General features: G+C 38.8%; 3 protein-coding genes across 4 annotated transcripts in view; 1 reads left to right on the top strand and 2 right to left on the bottom strand.

Moving 5' to 3' along the window:
* The window catches only part of LOC134754957 (small ribosomal subunit protein uS14m), a 306,550-nt gene that overhangs the window by 63,152 nt on the left and 225,462 nt on the right, over window positions 1-17,936 (bottom strand). The window lies entirely within an intron of this gene.
* LOC134754937 (polyisoprenoid diphosphate/phosphate phosphohydrolase PLPP6) lies at window positions 869-8,892 on the bottom strand. Of its 2 annotated transcripts, XM_063691418.1 has the most exons (5): window positions 8,824-8,845; window positions 8,590-8,636; window positions 2,935-3,081; window positions 2,321-2,420; window positions 871-1,513 (listed from the first exon to the last, which is right to left on the bottom strand). In XM_063691418.1, the coding sequence occupies exons 2-5, from the start codon at window positions 8,590-8,592 to the stop codon at window positions 1,119-1,121; spliced, it is 645 nt and encodes a 214-aa protein (XP_063547488.1). In that variant the 5' UTR covers window positions 8,593-8,636; window positions 8,824-8,845; the 3' UTR covers window positions 871-1,118. The 2 variants fall into 2 exon arrangements, with proteins under 2 accessions (XP_063547489.1, XP_063547488.1); XM_063691419.1 differs by lacking the exon at window positions 8,590-8,636 and having other exon boundaries at window positions 869-1,513; window positions 8,824-8,892.
* LOC134753923 (single-pass membrane and coiled-coil domain-containing protein 4) lies at window positions 11,894-13,624 on the top strand. The gene is made up of 2 exons (XM_063689899.1): window positions 11,894-12,034; window positions 12,355-13,624. Exon 2 carries the CDS (start codon window positions 12,362-12,364, stop codon window positions 12,542-12,544), a length of 183 nt encoding a protein of 60 aa, XP_063545969.1. The 5' UTR covers window positions 11,894-12,034; window positions 12,355-12,361; the 3' UTR covers window positions 12,545-13,624.

Below are 17,936 nucleotides of genomic sequence, written 5' to 3' on the forward strand. Positions count from 1 at the left end.
AGTGACAGACGTCGGTCGCTCGAGCCGAGCATCATGGAAACGTGGACCGAAGATGCTTCTTTGCAATTAATTGATTTATATCAAAATAATTCATTGATATGGGACCCAAAACATGAGGATTACTATAAAAAAAATCCAATGTGCGGTCCAATTGAGCGTAGTAAATTCTCAAAGTTTGTCGATGTCATTCGAAGAAAGTTCTTAAATTGGCCAGTTGCTTCTTGACCTCTCAAAATGGTTAGCAAATCTAAATTTTGTTGCTTGGTTCTCATTTTATATAGATTTGTAGATCCCCATCGTCTTGGCCTTTTTCCTTTTTTGCTGACTACTGCTATAATAATCGCTGCAACAGCAGCGGCTGCCGCAATATTATTAACATCGTCCATATTCGTGCCGCGAGCACACTGCGGAAAACTACGTTCGAGGGAAGTAATCGTTGCAGGTTCGTTGTACGTCCACAGTTGACGCCGCGAACGACGAAGCCGAGAACGGCTCCGCTCGTGCTCGGTTCGCCTAGCGTAGACGCACCTTAAGATCAGATTTGCCAGCTTGTAAAACAACTACATATTCTGTTTAGCATTCTAGACAATTTGCGATATAGACTTCTGGACCAAGATCATGATAGGTATATTATAAGATATGTTCCTATTTTATACATTTTAATGCTCATACAAAAATATAGTTCAGGACATTTTGATGATGATGAGTGGTGACCAACTAACACAAATACCATTTAAATTAAAAATATCATTTATTTTTATTACTACATATATAATCACAGCATTTGCAACACAAATAGTCTGTATAAAATTACCTTTCGCTTTGAAAACACATTTGTTTTCAAAATGTTCTAAGTAGTTTTAATTAATTATTGTTATTGTAAACTGATCGGCGATTGGCCCTAGTCACACCTGATGGAAAGTGAAGACCGGGCCTAAGATAGAGCTCACCGGTTCAGTAATAGCCTATTCACTTGCTTAGACCGAGGTAAGTAAGTTAAATTATGTACTAAAAGTAACAAGTAAAAAAAAACACTGGTTAGCTATAATCGGTTTAAATGACACAGGTATGTAGCTTTCGTTAGTGATGCTTTGGTAAAATGCATTCCAGAGTTAGTTTTAAACATGATATTCTCCTCCGTCAAGTTTTTCATCGGAGAGAGAAGACAAAATACTGGCAGAAGTGCCCTGGGATAACCAAATCATGGCCATTAGCAGCCCCTCTAGGACTCCGAGGCCACAGCCGGCGATAACATCTAGGAAGTAATGTCTCTCCGCCAGCACCCTCGACAGACACACGGACGTCACCCACGCGAGGAGCGGCGGGTAGAATATGATCGACACGGGGCTCAAGTACACGAGGGTGAGGGCAATTAGCACGGATCTGCTGGCGTGCCCCGACGGGAACGAGTACTTGTCAGGCCCGAGGGCTGACAGCTTGTTCATAGGTACCGGTCTTCGCCTTCGGACGAAAGCTTTTACAACTGCTACCATAACAATATCCAATATAAGAGCTGAAACAAACAATTCCGGCGTTAATTGATTCTAAAGGCTTGACCATTAGCAACACGGCGTGACGCAGCGCCGCGTGATGCCTGTTCAAACAGGTCGCGCGCGGATCGCATCGGCCTCGCACTCTCAACACGCCCTCATGGCGCGCGCGATGCGGGCGTGACTCGCGTCCGATACAGCATGCGCGCGCGGAGGGTTTCTCATTCCTTCCAACGCCATAGATAATCCATAATCACAATCACAAAATAACTAATATATTGCTACGCTCGCACCACGCACCGCGCGCTGCCTAACGTCCGACTGATGTGACCCAGCGCGGCGCCGCGTGCCGCCGCGTCCGCGCCGCGTGGACGCCAGGGGCCGCGCGGTGTGGGGCGCGACGCCGGCGGGACGCAGTCTGTTTGACGTCGCTAACCTGTCAGCATAGGCGGCGGTCGCGCCGCGCGACCGCTGCGCTGCGTCACGCCTTGTGTTTGGCCAAGCCTTAATACGGTTTCGAATAGCCAACGCACACATGCAAAATGTATACATTTCTTTGAATACGTCAACTCTGGGCTATTATCTTATAGTACTGTATGTATACATTCATAAAAACAAATTTGAGTTTTGCTGCAAAACTTATGCTTCTATTTAATACAATTTTTACGGAACCTTCCATTATGCGTGGCCCGGCACGCACTTGGTCGGGGCCGTCGGGGGTTTAATTTAATATTCAGGAGGATAAATATCTTTGTTTTTCCTACGAAATCTTCCCTTCATTTTAACGAAATCTACGAAAAACATTCTGTAGGTATAATATATTTGTTTACCTATTAACATATTTACTTGTAGTTGATACAGGTCTTTATTATTAAATAACCATATAAAACTAAGCCAGCCAGCAAGCCACACTATCCCATGGCAGGACACCTGTAAAACAATAAACATATTTTATAAATAGCCATATTTTAAAATTTTGAAGAAATTTGTCCCCGCCCCACGTGGCCGCCGCCATACACGAGGCGGGAGACATTGGGAATAATTTATATAAATGCGCTTATTCTCATTTGTGCCCGGCGGGGACAAATGGGAAGACACCTAAGTATTTTAATCATTTTAATGTCAGTATTTGCTACTAATTCTATCTCTAATTTTATTGTAAGAAATAAAAATCACAATAGAACATTTTAGCAAATTGTAATTTTTTGCAAGGTCAATATAATGTGGCGCTTAGGTAATGAGAAAGGTACAAGATTCTTGTAACTTTATCATTACTTAAGCGCTCTATAGACCAGACCAAGACCGGTTAGCATGAGTTGCGTTTTCGCGCGCGACTCCATACTTGAAGTCACGCAAGATGTATAGAGTCCCGCGCGAAAACGCAACCCATGCTGAGGGTCAGAAAAGAGAATATGCCTTAAGTAGTTTGTTAGTGTTACTTCACCTCCAGAAACTTGGCATGATTGCGGAGTGACCTCAAAGCTGTGTGTTGCAGTGCACCATCAACAAACTTTTTGGTGACCTGAATATCATATTGCAAAATTTTTTGCAACATCTTTGGTACTTGACGTTTTTCTTCGGTTACTCCCAACTGGAAAATGGATTAAGCAAACACTTAGGTATACAGTGCTCGGGGGGAAACCAAAGGAATTTTAACCATGCGTTCCTGAGGCCGAGCCTTAAGGGGCTGTCAACACCCAATGTTACTTAAGCAGTTTTTAAAGAAAACTATTTATTTTACTAAAGGAAAAAAAATAAATAATATTCATTATATTTCAAAGACCGTGGCTGTACTCGATACATGATTGTACGAAATCGGCTCGATAGATAATAATTGCAAAGATTGCTCTTAAAATCACCAATACTGCTCTATTTTTTAACTTATGGGTCTGCAATTAAAATCACTAATTCAAAACATTTATAAGTACCTAAACCGCTAACGCGTAATATTACATAAATAAAAAATCCACTTATTTATTTCAATAGTTTTCTTATTACGCAGCGTCTTACTTACTTAATAGTCAAACCGCGTTTGTATAAAAATACCGCAAATCGATGTACAGGTTAGCCGTTTGGCACACACATACTAGAGGTCAAAACAAAATTTTTGACCCGCAGTTCCTAAAAAAATTTCGCTGGGGGGGGAGGGGGGGGTTAAAACATTTTTTTTTCAAAACCTATCGTGTGTGGTATCATACGAAAGGGCTTTTTGAGGTGATTCTAAAAATATATCACATCATTACATTACGGGCATTTTTTTTAAATTAAAACAAAAAGAATTTTCGAAACATACCAAGTTTGGGCTCCTCCAGACACGATATGGCTGATTTTTTTTGTACAATATACCACAAATGATACGTGATATCCTCATGTCTAACTCAAAGAAAGCAATTTTGAAGATAAAATCATTAAAAAAAAAATTTTTAATTTTTCAATTTTACAAAGTGATACAACTGACACAATTCTACTTCAATACCTATTTCACGAGACTTATGGAACTATACTGCAGATACGGTACATATTAATCATAAAATGATACGTAATATCCATATATCCAACGGGAAATACCTCTTTAACCCTTTAACTGCGCCTTTTCATCAGTTGGTATAATTTGTTTAGTTATTGACACAAAATATCAAGGTTGTATCCTCCAGCTACGATATACCTTACTGATTTTTTTTGTACAATATACCACAAACGTTAAATATACCATACACGTTGTGGGCCAAGTTAACCACGGAGTGGGAGCCCCACGAGTCTAACCGGGGATCCGGCAGCGTATTTACAAAAGCTAAACTATTTCAGTCACGCCTCAAATTATAATCGGGGAGCTTTTGTTTATGCATATTAGTTAACAATATCTATACCGTTTCGGTAAAAAGTAGTCACTCAAATGGATTAGCTTTTTGCTTACATATTTTCGAATATTATTCACGACAAAACCTAGTCGAGTTTAGTAACGTCAGTATCGTTTGAATATGATATCTAAATATTAATAATACTTGTTTATTTACTCAAATCGATTAGCTTTTGTCGCAATAATATTCAAACATTTTGCTCTCACAAAACCTTATAAGAAGTACGAGTACCCTTTAGTACCGCTTGGTAACTAAAAATTGGTAAACGGCTTCGAAACGGGAAAAATAAATCCCGGGATGTAACTGGTTACAAAATAGGGCTTTTGAATTACCGATTCCTAGCCACGGTTGGCAAATGTTTTGTAACTGTTTACAAAATGGGAATCTAAAATTACACTAAATCAGTAGGTAGGTTAGGTTCGTTAGGTAGATTTAAATGCTTGAGGGGCAAACCGCCCAGAAACAGGAGCCCTAACCTACCGAACCTAACCTACCCACCTATTGATTTAATGTAATTTTGGATTCCCATTTTGTAGCCAGTTACAAAACTTATTTACCAAAGGGTTCCACTCTAGCCCAATTCGTAACTGACTACATAAAAGGAATTTTAGATTCGTGTTTTGTAGCTAGTTACCAAACTTAGTTACCAAACGGTAACACACTGGCCCAATACGTAACCGGCTTCAAATTAACTGAGAATCTTGATTCCCATTCTGTAGCTGGTTACGAAATTTTGGTTACTCGTACCTACCAACTGAAATAATTCTAAAAGTAAAAAAAAATCTTAGGCATTGTTAAGTAATTTGCATGAACGGTAATTTATTTAATACAATCGGAGTCGTTACTCAAATATTATTCAAATTTTAGATCGCAACAGACTAGCATTTGTAGTAACAATATCCGTATGAATTTAGTTAATAAAGTCTATACGATTTCAGTAAATTTCTATACTATAATAGATTAGGGTTTTGTTAAGTTTTGTCCAAACAAAAGCTAATCTAGTTCAGTTCGCATCTGAACCATATCAGTATAGCCTTTGTAAATACGCGATCCGGCAGACCACGTCGGCGATGGCGGGATAACTTGGACTCCTTCTTGACAGGCTGGCTAGATATAGCATTAAACAGAGACGAGTGGAAAAAGAGGGGGGAGGCCTTTGCCCAGCAGTGAGACACAGTGGGCTCTGAATAATAATAATACCACAAACGATACGTACTATCTTGATATCGTACCCCAAGAAAGCAATATTGAAAATAGTTTAATCGTTTTTTTAAATATTTTATATGTATATAATTTTTCAATATTACAAAGTGTAATGGTATTGGATTGTGTTGTTTTGTTTATTATTGGTGTTTTCTAATCGATGATTACGATCACAAATGATAAGGGGATTCTATGGATGGTACAGAAAGGATGCCAATCTCTTATGGCAGAATTGTTCCAAAAGTTACCGCTTTCAGCTTTAAATAATAGTTTCTAATCTCTCCGGTGGCGCTAGTTAGGCTCTGGGAAATGAGTATAACATGAACCATATAAGGCAATAAATAACCTGATCAAATTACGTAGGTTGTTTTTGGTAGTATATCGGTGTATGGTGGCGCCGCCTAATTACTGTTTTTTGATTTACACTTTTCATACATAGAGATTTGGCTCCTTTATAAAGTCTCCATGATTAATTCTGTGACATCACTGACATTGACATTATGAAGAGGTGTTTTTCTAACTTTTATTCGACTAGAATAGATTTTGTTATTAGTATTGAACCCACTTCAATGAGGTTTTTTTTCAAATGCATGTTCTATAAGACAGAAACAATTGTAAATATTAAAACATTGTACTATTATTACCTAAATATCGTTATTTACGATTATTTGTGTATCGTATATTTATAAAAACAATATCGAATGTTGCCTTTGGAAACTTAAAACATTCTGGCAGTAAGAAAATACGCCTCTTCTTTGACAGGCGTTCCGTTCCATTCAGACAACTTATTAAGAACGGTTTTTCAACATTAAAAAATAAACGTGTTATAATACTTATAATGAAGAGGTAAGTAATAAAATATGAAGTATGCAAATTTTTCGTATTCTTACATTAACAGTAGGTTTTTATGTTGATTACGACGTTTAAAGGAAACTAATATAAACACTCATCAATAAGTAGTCATGAATTGGAACAAGTATAAATTTAAAAAAATTGGAAAAGTAAAAAGCACTAGTTCGCGAAAACCAACTTTCCGCACGCTAAACAGCCACGAAAAGTAGCACTTTTTGTATAATCTGTGTATTACAACTTAACATGCAACACTACAACCTTACTCTTTTCAACGTTGGATAGTCTATGGCACTTCCGACTCAAGCATAAGAATTTTATCGATACGGGTTAATCAATTATAAAATTTTGAAAATAGAACTTCATACATTTCGATAAAATGTTTCTTGTTTAAGGAGACTCGATTCAATGCAAATTAGCCTACTTAAACACGCTGCTGCGTCGCATCTGCTTTGTGATTGGTTGGCCAACAAAAACATTGTATTTTATGTTGTAGTAGAAATAATTGCTTCATAAGTCAGAAACGCACATGTGACACCCTTCATATAGCAACATCCATACCCTACGAAAACCGCTTAGCGTTGCTTGTTAGTCTCCATAGGCTACGGTGGCCAAAATTGAGAAAAAAACTGTCTTAAAACTGAATTTAGCAAGGAGCAGGTACCAGGGCCTCATGAGTTACGATGAGGTGTCGTTGACCAACCCGCCGGGGGCGCCGGGCCCGGCGGCCGGGGCGCGAGGTATCGTGGGCTGCGGCAGCTCGCGTATCTTAGCTGTATACTTTTGGTTTGTTTACTTATATGATTTTACTAGTTGAAAGTATTATTTTTTTGTCTTGTAGAAAAAGTATTGTATACAATAGTGATATAATCAAGCTTTTCAATCTCGTACCTTAACTTAAGCAACTCAGCAAGCTTCGTTGCTTAAACACGGTACTCGACTAAAAAGCTCTCTATTATATCACGATTGTATAAAATACTATTAAGCTAATCTATACGAATTTAATATACCTTTAGGAATGTTTTTTCATTTGTTAAATATTAATAGTTTATGATATATTGGCAAAAAACAAAATACTTACTATCCATACTTAATATGATAAATGCGAAAGTCTGTCTGTGTGTTACCTCTTCACATTTAAACCGCTGAACCGATTTAGTTGAAATTTAGCATAGAGATAGTTTGAGTTGTGGGGAAGGACATAGGATAGTTTTTATCCGAAAATTATCCCTTAAGAGGGTGAAAAGCAGGGTGGAATTGAGATAATTAATTAGTTGTCTGATAATTTGTGTGCATATTATGCTCAAATTGAATGATTGCTACAAGACTTTCTCCAGGCGCTAAACTTACTCTAGCTGCTGTTACTGATTACACGCAGACGAAGTCGCAGGCAAAAACTAGTAATATTATAAATGCGAAAGTCTGTCTGTCTGTGTGTTACTCTTCACGCTTAAACCGCTGAACCGATTTAGTTGAAATTTGGTTGAGTCCCGGGAAAGGACATAGGGTAGTTTTTATGGGAATCGATAAAATGCAGATATGATAATTCCACGCAGACGAAGTCGCGGGCAAAAGCTAGTATCTTATATAACTCTTCCAATTTTTTATGTGCTTCGCGAATAAGCCTACATATCTAGACAGTATTTTTAGGAGCAGTATATTTATTTTTCACCATTTGATTTGAACTTGTCGACTAGACTAAACGAAATCTTTAATAAAAATGCATAAAATCTTACAATAATTTTTCTGCTAATTAACACAGAAGCGAATTGAACGGTAAAACTAGCAAATGTCGTCTAAAAGTTAGATGTTTGGCGAAATGTTGTCTGTGAATCGATAATCTGCGAAAAATTGGTTGGGGAATCATTAGAAGGTACCCTAGACAACACATGTGACGTCACACTTATACGGTCTATTGAGATCGGGATGATCATTCAAGAGTCATGATTGTTCATGAGCGAGTTCGTACTCTGACTCGTACTTGCCGATTTTCGTGTGGCTGTGCCCACAACCTTTTTTGGGGGCTGGATCCGCGCCTGGCCGCGGGCACCACTAGTGCACTCAATAAATTGTCCTAGTGCACTTAATAAATATCTATGAAAGTAGAAATGTAATAGGTACTAGAATTAACATCTATTACACAAATACATATTGGCGGTAAAAATAGTGATTATAATAAATTATCTTACCATGTCGATGACGCAAAATGAACGGTAAGCCTTCGCTATTAAAACACCTAAGCAAACAATGGGATTGAAAGATGATGATGTATTAGTTTAACATGGCATTGTCAAGGATCTAAATAAAGGTGGTGCAATTTGTCACACTAATTTGAATTATATGTCTAAGACATAGAATCTATTTAGTTACTTCTTATGACTATTAAGCGAAGCACAGCTAGACAGCTTTTTGGGGAAAAGTACCTTCAGTAAGAATAAGAACCAGCCTATTACTCGAACACGGTAAAAAATTTTTTGACGTATTAACGTCAATTTTTTTTGTTAGTGTTTGAGACATTTATATTAACACGGTTATTTTAAGTATCCATAGACCTGGCAACAAATTGTATACTATTTTTAAAGTACTCATAGACGGTCGTACCGGATCGTGACCTTGGTCCAGTCACTATATCTCTTTCTCGCTCCCACTCATAGCTGCGTCCTTACCGGTCTTACGGTGAACCACCTTCCACTCCGTTTCGTTTCTTTATCTGCCTCTATCGCTCGCTAGAGCTCGCAAGAGCGATAGAGAGGCAGATACCGAAATTTCTATTAACTTTTTTCGCGGTAGGCCCTCAGGACTCTTCTTGCCAAGCTCAGGCTCTCCGTAGAGTCAGACCAAGCTAACTATGCAGCGATTTTGATAGCACAGACTGTGCAAGTGAATGAAAATTCCGTCCATGTGCGGCGAGTCAAACAAAATATACGTAGGCACTGCATTCGGGATGACGTCATTCGGTTTTTTCCGTTCTTAGAACCCCAACAAGCGGCTGCGCTTCGGAACCAACGTCAAGCTCCCTCCAAACTCGTGCGCTAATCGCGGCGCGAAGCCGCGAACGTGAGTTTGGAGTCGATTTCGCAGATCTGCGAAGCTCGCTCCACACTCGCGTTCGCGGCTTCGCGCCGTGATTCGCTCACGAGTGTGGAGCGAGCTACAGGTATTTTTCCTGTTCAGAAAACTACAGAACGTGTGCGCCTGGTTAAAACATAGTATGAAAAGTGTGCATTCAGGTTTCCGAATCTGTATTCCAAATTCGGATTCCTGATCAGAGGGCCTACCGCGAGGCGCGAACCACATTCGACGTACTTCATACTCTCTTTATTTATTATTGCCTCTCAGTCGCACTTGTAAATTCGTACGTAAAGGGCGTAACACACCATCGCGCCGCACCGCGACCTTGGAGCAGTCTAGAGGGCCTTCCAGACTATTTGCGTGAATTGCGGCGCGACTTCGCGAAGAGAACATGTCGCGACGTTGACGTATGACTCCACAGTCCACACTTCACGTCGATTACGCAGTTTGGTTCTCCCCAAGATGGCGGAAAAGTATCAGGTGATCGAGCTTAACTGCTAGTTATCTATGACATTAATGGTATCATACGTGATTTAGCTATTTTTCCATTTTGTTTTGTTGTAAAACCGTAAAATATAACCGCTTTATATAATATAATTATTATTTATCTTGCCACATATGAGTCAAAATAGTGTGTAATGTGGAGTCTTACCAGCTCGCGCTTCGCGCCTCCTTTGACGCGGGCTAATAAGCCGACAAAAAACGAGGAATTAGGCGCGAAGGCGTGAACAATCTGCGAAATCGACGACACACTTACATTCGCGGCTTCGCGCCGTGATTGGCGCATAAGTGTGGAGGGTCCTTAAGAATAGGTAGTACTGGCGTGGGCTTCCACACTATCGCACCGAACCGTCAAAACGGTGCGATCCTACCTTACAGACTGCCGCACTCGTGCGCCAGTGCGTTACGACCTTAACTCTAACGACATTTAAAGCCGTAACACACTATCGTAAGAAACCGATCTCTTTCTCGTTCTTACTTATGGGTGCGTCGCACATGACCTTGGTGCAGTGCGATGGTGTGTTGCGACCTTTAGGCTGGCCACAGACGTTCGGTTTCCTGATCAGGAATCCGAATTGGGAATACAGATTCGGAAACATGAATGCACTTTTTTCTCCAGACTACGCGGCGCGAAGCCGCGAACGCGAGTGTGGAGTCGATTTCGCTGATTAGCGAAATAGACCACACTCACGTTCGCGGCTTCGCGCCGCAATGGGGAATGGATGAAAATATTAAAAGTGCCTGATTATCTTTCTGGTGATAGGAATAACCATTTCTAGTTACAGATTTTTCGGGTGCGTCATACATTTCACTGTAATTGTTATTGTTTATACTAACATTACTAAACTGTGTGCTTGCGAATGTGCGTATCAAGTAAAACTAACAAGTGTGTGATATAGACTAACCTATAAGCCTAAAACTGACTTGTATAATTAATCCGGTGGTTGTGTTTATACCTACATAGACTTACCTATCCTGTGCAGCGCCTTCTATCTTAAATTGGGTTAACTCTAACTGTTAAACAATAGTGACGTTCTCTGTGTGTTCTTTTCGTGCCTGCATATTTAATTAAAATAAAGAGGTTAATAAATAAAGCAGTGTTCTCAATTATATTCATCAGCCCTACAGAAGATCCTGCCATACTATTACTCCTTCATAAAACCCATACTGGTGACCCCCATAATACATCACTATGCCAAAAATATAACCTTTCATACTTAGCAGAAAAGTTCGAAAATATATGCAAAAATCTATATAGACTTGAATGCAAGTAATAATTACATAAACAACATATCGATTTCTATGTTTAGGGTCAGGTCCTATAAATTAATTTCTTCAAAATTGAACAAAACACCGATTAAAGGTTATCGGTTCGTGCGTATTTTCTTTTCTTCCTGTATGCGATTTACAGCCCTCGATCACACAAGACATTATCACAAAGGGAACTTCAAACATTACAAATAAAAACTCAGCACATTTTCCAACAATCTTTCAGGAATAGCAACAATATAATTAAAATAAACCAAGATGACCGCTGAAACATCCCGAAATATTTCAACTAAAATAATACGACTATGTCAAGTTGTTACAGTTGACCCTGTGAAATAACGAACATATATTTTATTTGGCTGGATTATATTATAGAACCACATAGGACCATTTGACATTTCCCTCAGTTCATCTTATGACAATACTGAAAAAAACGAAAGAACTTGCGGATTGTTGTCTCACTCACTCATAGACAAAAAGTAATAACGTGTTGTGAATACGATATCTTTTACCAAGCTTTTATTTTTGCCCGGCTTCTTTGCTTTAGTCATTATCACAAACTACTAAGTAGTTACTGTCATTAGTGTCATTATTCTGAGAGTTGATCTATGTAATGCTAGGTCTATGGGTAGGTATATAGTCGTGCTGTCACTGTCATGAGTCATAACATAAAAATGTACACACAGCATTTACGTGGCTAATTCTTAAATTCTTACATGTTCGCAGGAGAACTTTTATGAAGTTCTAGTTTTGTTTGCCATCATTTTTTTCTGGGTATCTTTTTAAGAGAAGGTACAGCTATAAACATATTTTCCAAAATTTGACTAGGTTGCACCTCATGATCGTCACTGTATTCAACAAATAATAATAATAATATATTTATTGCTTTCACATTGGTAAAATTACAGATGTTCTTAATCGATAATGTATCACAACATGACACCCTGTAAGGGTATTGCAATTTTATCTATCTACTCTAAACTAATACATATTTAAATTAAACACAGAGATAACATTACACAAACGTAATACATTGTTTTGGACATCATATTTGGAGTCGTGTTCATTATTGTGAATCGAAGTTTTAACTTTACGATTCTATTGTTTATTAGAGTCAACATGAGAAAGCTGAAAGGTGCAGTTAAAGAGACGGCTAAACAAAAACGTGAGAGGAAGCAAGAATTCGCCAAAACAAGACAACAGTTGCACACAGTTGTTTTGCCTACATTTGCAGTGATCTTCATTCTAATCTGTATATATGTTTACTTTAAGACTAGGCCTGCTTCCATGCAATATGCCTAATAAGTTGAAATTTCTACTATTTCCTGACAATTTACAGTGTGTACCCATGTGACCGCCGCCATACATGAGGTGGGGACTGATTCACATGAATGCACCTATTCCTATATGCAGCCGGTGGGAACAAATGGTTATACACCCGATAAATATCCCAATCCCATAATAACTTAAGTAAGATTCTCAATCGGTGGGAATGGAGCCCATCAACATGCTCACTAGCGCCACTGGTATATAATTGAGATTATTTAAATTGAACGATAGATATTATAAAAAGGATGTTATTGCAAAATACACTAGAAGCAGCCCCTTTTTTTAAATAAATAAAAAATAAAAAAGCCGTTTGTTCCTTAATATCGTTACAATATTATAAGAGAAATATTGAATTAATAGTGCATGCATAACTTATACTTTATATTTTAAATTCTAAATAATTTACTAATTTTTAAATATCTATTGTTAATTTTAAATAATCACAATTATTTAGCAGTGGCACTAGTGAGCATGTTGATAGGCTCTTAACTTAACTACCACAAGCATGATGACAAGTGCATTTATATAAAACGGATATTGGTGTTTATAAACCATCTGTCACAGTCCGGCTAGTACCTACTTATGTGTAATAGATGTTACATTAACATAATTTGTAATTATTATGTTTGATCTGATCTGCCAAAAGTAAAAAAAAAATGCTAAGACAAATGTCCACTGTGTCCGTACAGCCCAAAACTATGTTGGGACGGCTTTTAGGCAATATGTATAAGCAACATATGGAAATTTAGCTCCACTATCCTAACTTTTGGGAACAGGAATGTCGACTTGTTTTTTTTGTCTGTCCATAATAGATGCCGCAGGGCACGAATATTATCATCATTAGCATTCATGTCGGGATTTAGTAAGTAAATACAAAATATTTTTATTTGGTATCTGCAGGTTGTGAGTTAAGCAATCCACAGTATTTTAATGAAGTAAAGTGATTTAATCTTATTCCTTCCATATATAAAACATTCCAATAAATTTAAATAAGAATATAAAATGAAGCAATGTTATGTAAATGAAAATATATTACTTATCTGAGAAGCTCGAGTCTTAGTTTTATTTAGAGTACTAGTTCTGAATTTCAGCTTCCTTACTTAAGGTAAATATATGTATAAGGCAAGGCCATCAAGCCACAAGCTATTTCGTTTCCTCCCTTTTAACTCGTGCGTTTGTACATGTGTACACATTGTGTACACTACACTACATATGTGGAGTATGTACTCCACTTACAAAAGGTTGGTAGATCAGAACGAGTGAAGCTCTACCTTTCTGACTGTGTCTGAGCGACGTACGTACACACTAATAATACGAGTTCTTGCCCTACGCCCCGTGACGGTCTTCCCAGCAATACATTTTATATACTAATTATATGCTGGTCTTCTCCACATTGACCTTATGTCCAAAAGAGAAAAAACTGAGTTGTATGTGTGGTAATGTTGGGTTGTATTAACAAATTATACTAAACTTTGGAGCCCTATAGCCCTATCACCTTTGGGCCCAAGCAACAGTGCCGGCCCGAGTCCTTGATCAGGGTAGAGCGAAATGGGGTTTTGGTGCCCTTCGTTAAAGCTTTTTACCCAAAAGCAAAATAAAAGCGTTAGGGGAATATAATATTTAGTAATGAAATAAAAATGTTTTTCAAAATCAACGTTTATTTCAAATAATACTCATTAGCCACCAACCACAGCCATTTAAACATTTTTTTTAATAAAATAACGGAAGAGGAGTGTCTGTATTGCGGCGAGCCGTTCTCCCTATCCTGGGCGGCCGAGGTGGGATCGCAGGGGAAGAGGAGTGATGGTATTACGATGCGCCACTCTCCCTATCCCTGCGAACTTGGCGGGGCCGTTCCGCTGTAGCGGCGTTGGTGGGGCTGCAGAGGAAGAGGAGTTTCGGTGTTACGATGTGCCGTTCTCCCTGACCCCTGCAGCCGAGTTGTGGTTTTGCGTCAGAACCATATACCATATCTGATCTGTTGCCGGGCGCCGGGGAAATTTCTGCGCCCGTCGCTTCCTTGTGGCGGGCTCGGGGGGTCCGCTACAATGCAGAACGGAGGCCGAGAAGGAAGGCGCGTCGTACCATCTGGCGCGCCTAGCGTGAAGGGCATTCGAGAAGGAGCCGCTCGTGGGCGGCTGCCGCCGGTGGGGTCGCGGATGAGTACGCAAGCGTTCCTGTAACCCCACCAATAGGGCGGCGAGGCGGCATATGGGGGTTTTTAGTGGGTACACCGTGGGCCTCATTAGCCTAGACGGGAGTCCCACATAACCTCTGGTCACCCCCCGTACCCAGCGAGAACCAGGCGGAATGCAATTTCCCCCCTGAAAAAACAGGCATGACATGACGAATCACTAGTGTCCTTGTATTGAACTATCCTGAATAATCATGTACCCAATTTTCGGCGCCTTTATCAGGCTTTGTTTCGCGCCTTTCAAGATGAAAAACAGCGATTTAAAAAATAAATAGTAAAAGCTTAGGTAATCCTGATAGATCCAATAGCTTAGAAAATTATAAAGAGCTTAACTTTTTCGGCGCATTTATCATGTTTTATTTCGCGCCTTTCAATATTAAAAGCAGCGATTTAAAATGATATACCCAATTGCTTATCAGTTGGCAAGCAAACCTCACCAGCTATACGATACGAGGCTCTAGCAATGATCTTCCTCTAGGGGCTCTAAGAGTTGGGAGGTCTGACGCTTCCGTAAAAGTAAAAACCTGCAAGTTTTACATGCGCCCTACGCATATTTATGTATATACCTACTGATGTGCCGTTGGTAAGTTTCCAAAACTGCTAGATTTCCTCAAGGAATAATTTCGAAAATCTTAAATTTCAGTACTTATGGCGAACAGAATTTTCCTTCTCCGAACTGGAAAATTTTGTTTATTTCTTGTGAAATTTCCGAGAACTTAGTGGGCTAAGCTAAGGATACCGTGTCAGGGAGAAACACGGTCAAAGACGCGAGTTCTAGTAATATCAGAGAGGGACTGCTACTGGATCTAAACGTACAGCATTTCATCATCCCCTCATCATCATCTTCCTCACGTTATCCCGGCATTTTTGCCTAGGCTCATAGGAGCCTGGGGTCCGCTCCGCTTGACAACTAATCCCAAGAATAGGCGTAAGCACTAGTTTTTACGAAACCGACTGCCCAGAGGGTAAACTAGGCCTCATCGGGATTAGTCCGGTCATGTTTTCCTTCACCGAAAAGCGACTGGTAAATATCCAATGACGTTTCGTAAACAAAAGCCATTACATAGATATGAACCTTAAAATTAATACGATACCTATAGCAGATTTTTAAACGACATTGTTGCTTTGACACGCGCTCAAAACGGAAGCTGACCGCTCGCATAAAAGAAAGAATGGTTTTTGTTTAACAGACTAGGGTCTTAGGCGTAAAAATCACTTAAGAAAATTCCATAAGCATAATTATATTATTATTTATTATATGTACTTAAATATAGGTCTGAGGTCGTACACATGTCAATTTAATACCAGCTGATAGTGATAACCGTGCTTCGTATCTTGCGTGTTCGCCTGGATTGCCCCAAATTAGTTGGCGACACATGTCGACTATTTGTACCGGACGAGCGTGCGCGGTTCGTGCTGACCGGCTGCGTTCTTCGCGGTCCCTTCTGTTCCGATTCTGAGTCCTGCCCGCACGGTCTCGCGGCGCAACTTGCCCGTTTGCCGAGCGTTGAACACGCTCAATAAGCTCGGTGCGATTTGTTTGCGGACGGCTGGACGGTATTTGAGAAAGGATTTTTCCCCTCACTAGCTCGGAAAGTTGTCGTTTATCCTTCAATACAAGCGGGGAAAAACGCGTTTTATCCACTAGTGGGGAAAGTAATTTGACCTTGGATGGAGCGTGTTTAAGTAGCTTGACAGATAACAAAACGTAAAACGCTCATGATAATGGTTCGTTCGATATTAATTATCATTAAATAAATGGTTTGAAAATCTAATAAAAAATACCAAATTTAGCTTTATTTAATGATTTTAAGTCATAAACCTTAAAATTCCATAAGAAACGTTTGTTTTTTTATAATGATGTTAAATACTGAACGCACAAGTTGAGTTGATGCAATTTCAAAACGCATCGTTGACATTTCATACATCAGAAATGTCAACATTGTCAACCTTTTCTCACCGACTCGCGTAAAAATACACAACTTCAGGAGTTTTCTGTTATAATATCGTAAAGAAATGAGTGATTCCAGTGATGAAGATGATCTAACGCCTGTGGATGTTGCACTTTCCTCGCTATAGTGAGGTGAAAAGTTTTGTGTTACACACGGGCGCAAATGTATTTTACTTCTCGTGTGTTGAAACACTCGCTACGCTCAGGATTCTATTTTAGAACCACTCGCTTCGCTCGTGGTTCACCTATAGAATCCTTTCGCTTACTCGTGTTTCAATACTACACTCGCGGGTAAAATACAACTTTGCACCCTTGTATAACAAATAACTATTTTTATCTAATTTATTTATTTACAAAAACATGTCCGGCTCACAGCGGAGGCCATGACATGGGAAAAAAACATTTCATACACAACACAAGACAAGTAAAACACAACAAAACAAACAATTCATCAGAAATACCATAATTAAACATAATAAAACAACATTCGGGCATATCTCCCAACCGCCTTAGTCTAGGGACGTGACAAAAACATTTAAATATTGGGATATTTTTGAACACAAAAGACACAATGATTTAATGTATCTTTGACATGATCTTTATGTAGTTATTCCATACATTTATTATTATTGTTTTATTATTATTATTTTTATAAGTACTTGAACTTAGGTACTTAAAAGAAATGTAATGACTTAGGCTAGTCGTGTAAAGCTGCATTTTGTTTTATATAAATAAATTGAAAATTGATTAATAGCTGCGTTATGAAAACAAGGAACATCTAGTTATTAAACTGTTTTGAATTGTAGAAAACAAACGAGTGAGCATGGTAGATCGCAGCTTAGCTTAGTTATATCGAGCTAATATAATATTGTGTCTAATATACTGCAGTAAAACAAAAACTTCTGCACAACACGTATAATTTGTAAAGCACTTCCGAACAGCACTAAAAAAAATCTACACATGGAATTTAAAAAAATTAACATAACCAAAACAAATATTCTTCTGACGGTCCGCTTTCCGCACTGGCGTGAACTGGTGTACGTGCGAAAGATATCGGCGTATAAATTTAGCTGTAGAAGGAAAGAAATGGATTAATGAGATGGAGATTATGGACGATAATGGCTGTTTCAACGGGTGATAGGTACCTAAATGTAATGCCGACTATTAGTTTAGCCTGACAATTAGGGGCAATTAAAATTTTGAAAATGCCGTAAAGAAAT

The sequence above is a fragment of the Cydia strobilella genome, chromosome Z, assembly GCF_947568885.1.
Source record: "Cydia strobilella chromosome Z, ilCydStro3.1, whole genome shotgun sequence".
In the NCBI taxonomy this organism is placed as follows: Eukaryota; Metazoa; Arthropoda; class Insecta; order Lepidoptera; family Tortricidae; genus Cydia; species Cydia strobilella.

Coding starts and splice junctions, on each gene's coding strand:
- LOC134754937 (XM_063691418.1), bottom strand. Junction 2,421..2,934: donor ATCATGCCAAGTTTCTGGAG/GTGAAGTAACAC, acceptor ATTGTTTTACAG/GTGTCCTGCCATGGGATAGT. Junction 1,514..2,320: donor ACAAGTAAATATGTTAATAG/GTAAACAAATAT, acceptor TGTTTGTTTCAG/CTCTTATATTGGATATTGTT.
- LOC134753923 (XM_063689899.1), top strand. CDS start 12,362: ATGAGAAAGCTGAAAGGTGCAGTTAAAGAGACGGCTAAACAAAAACGT.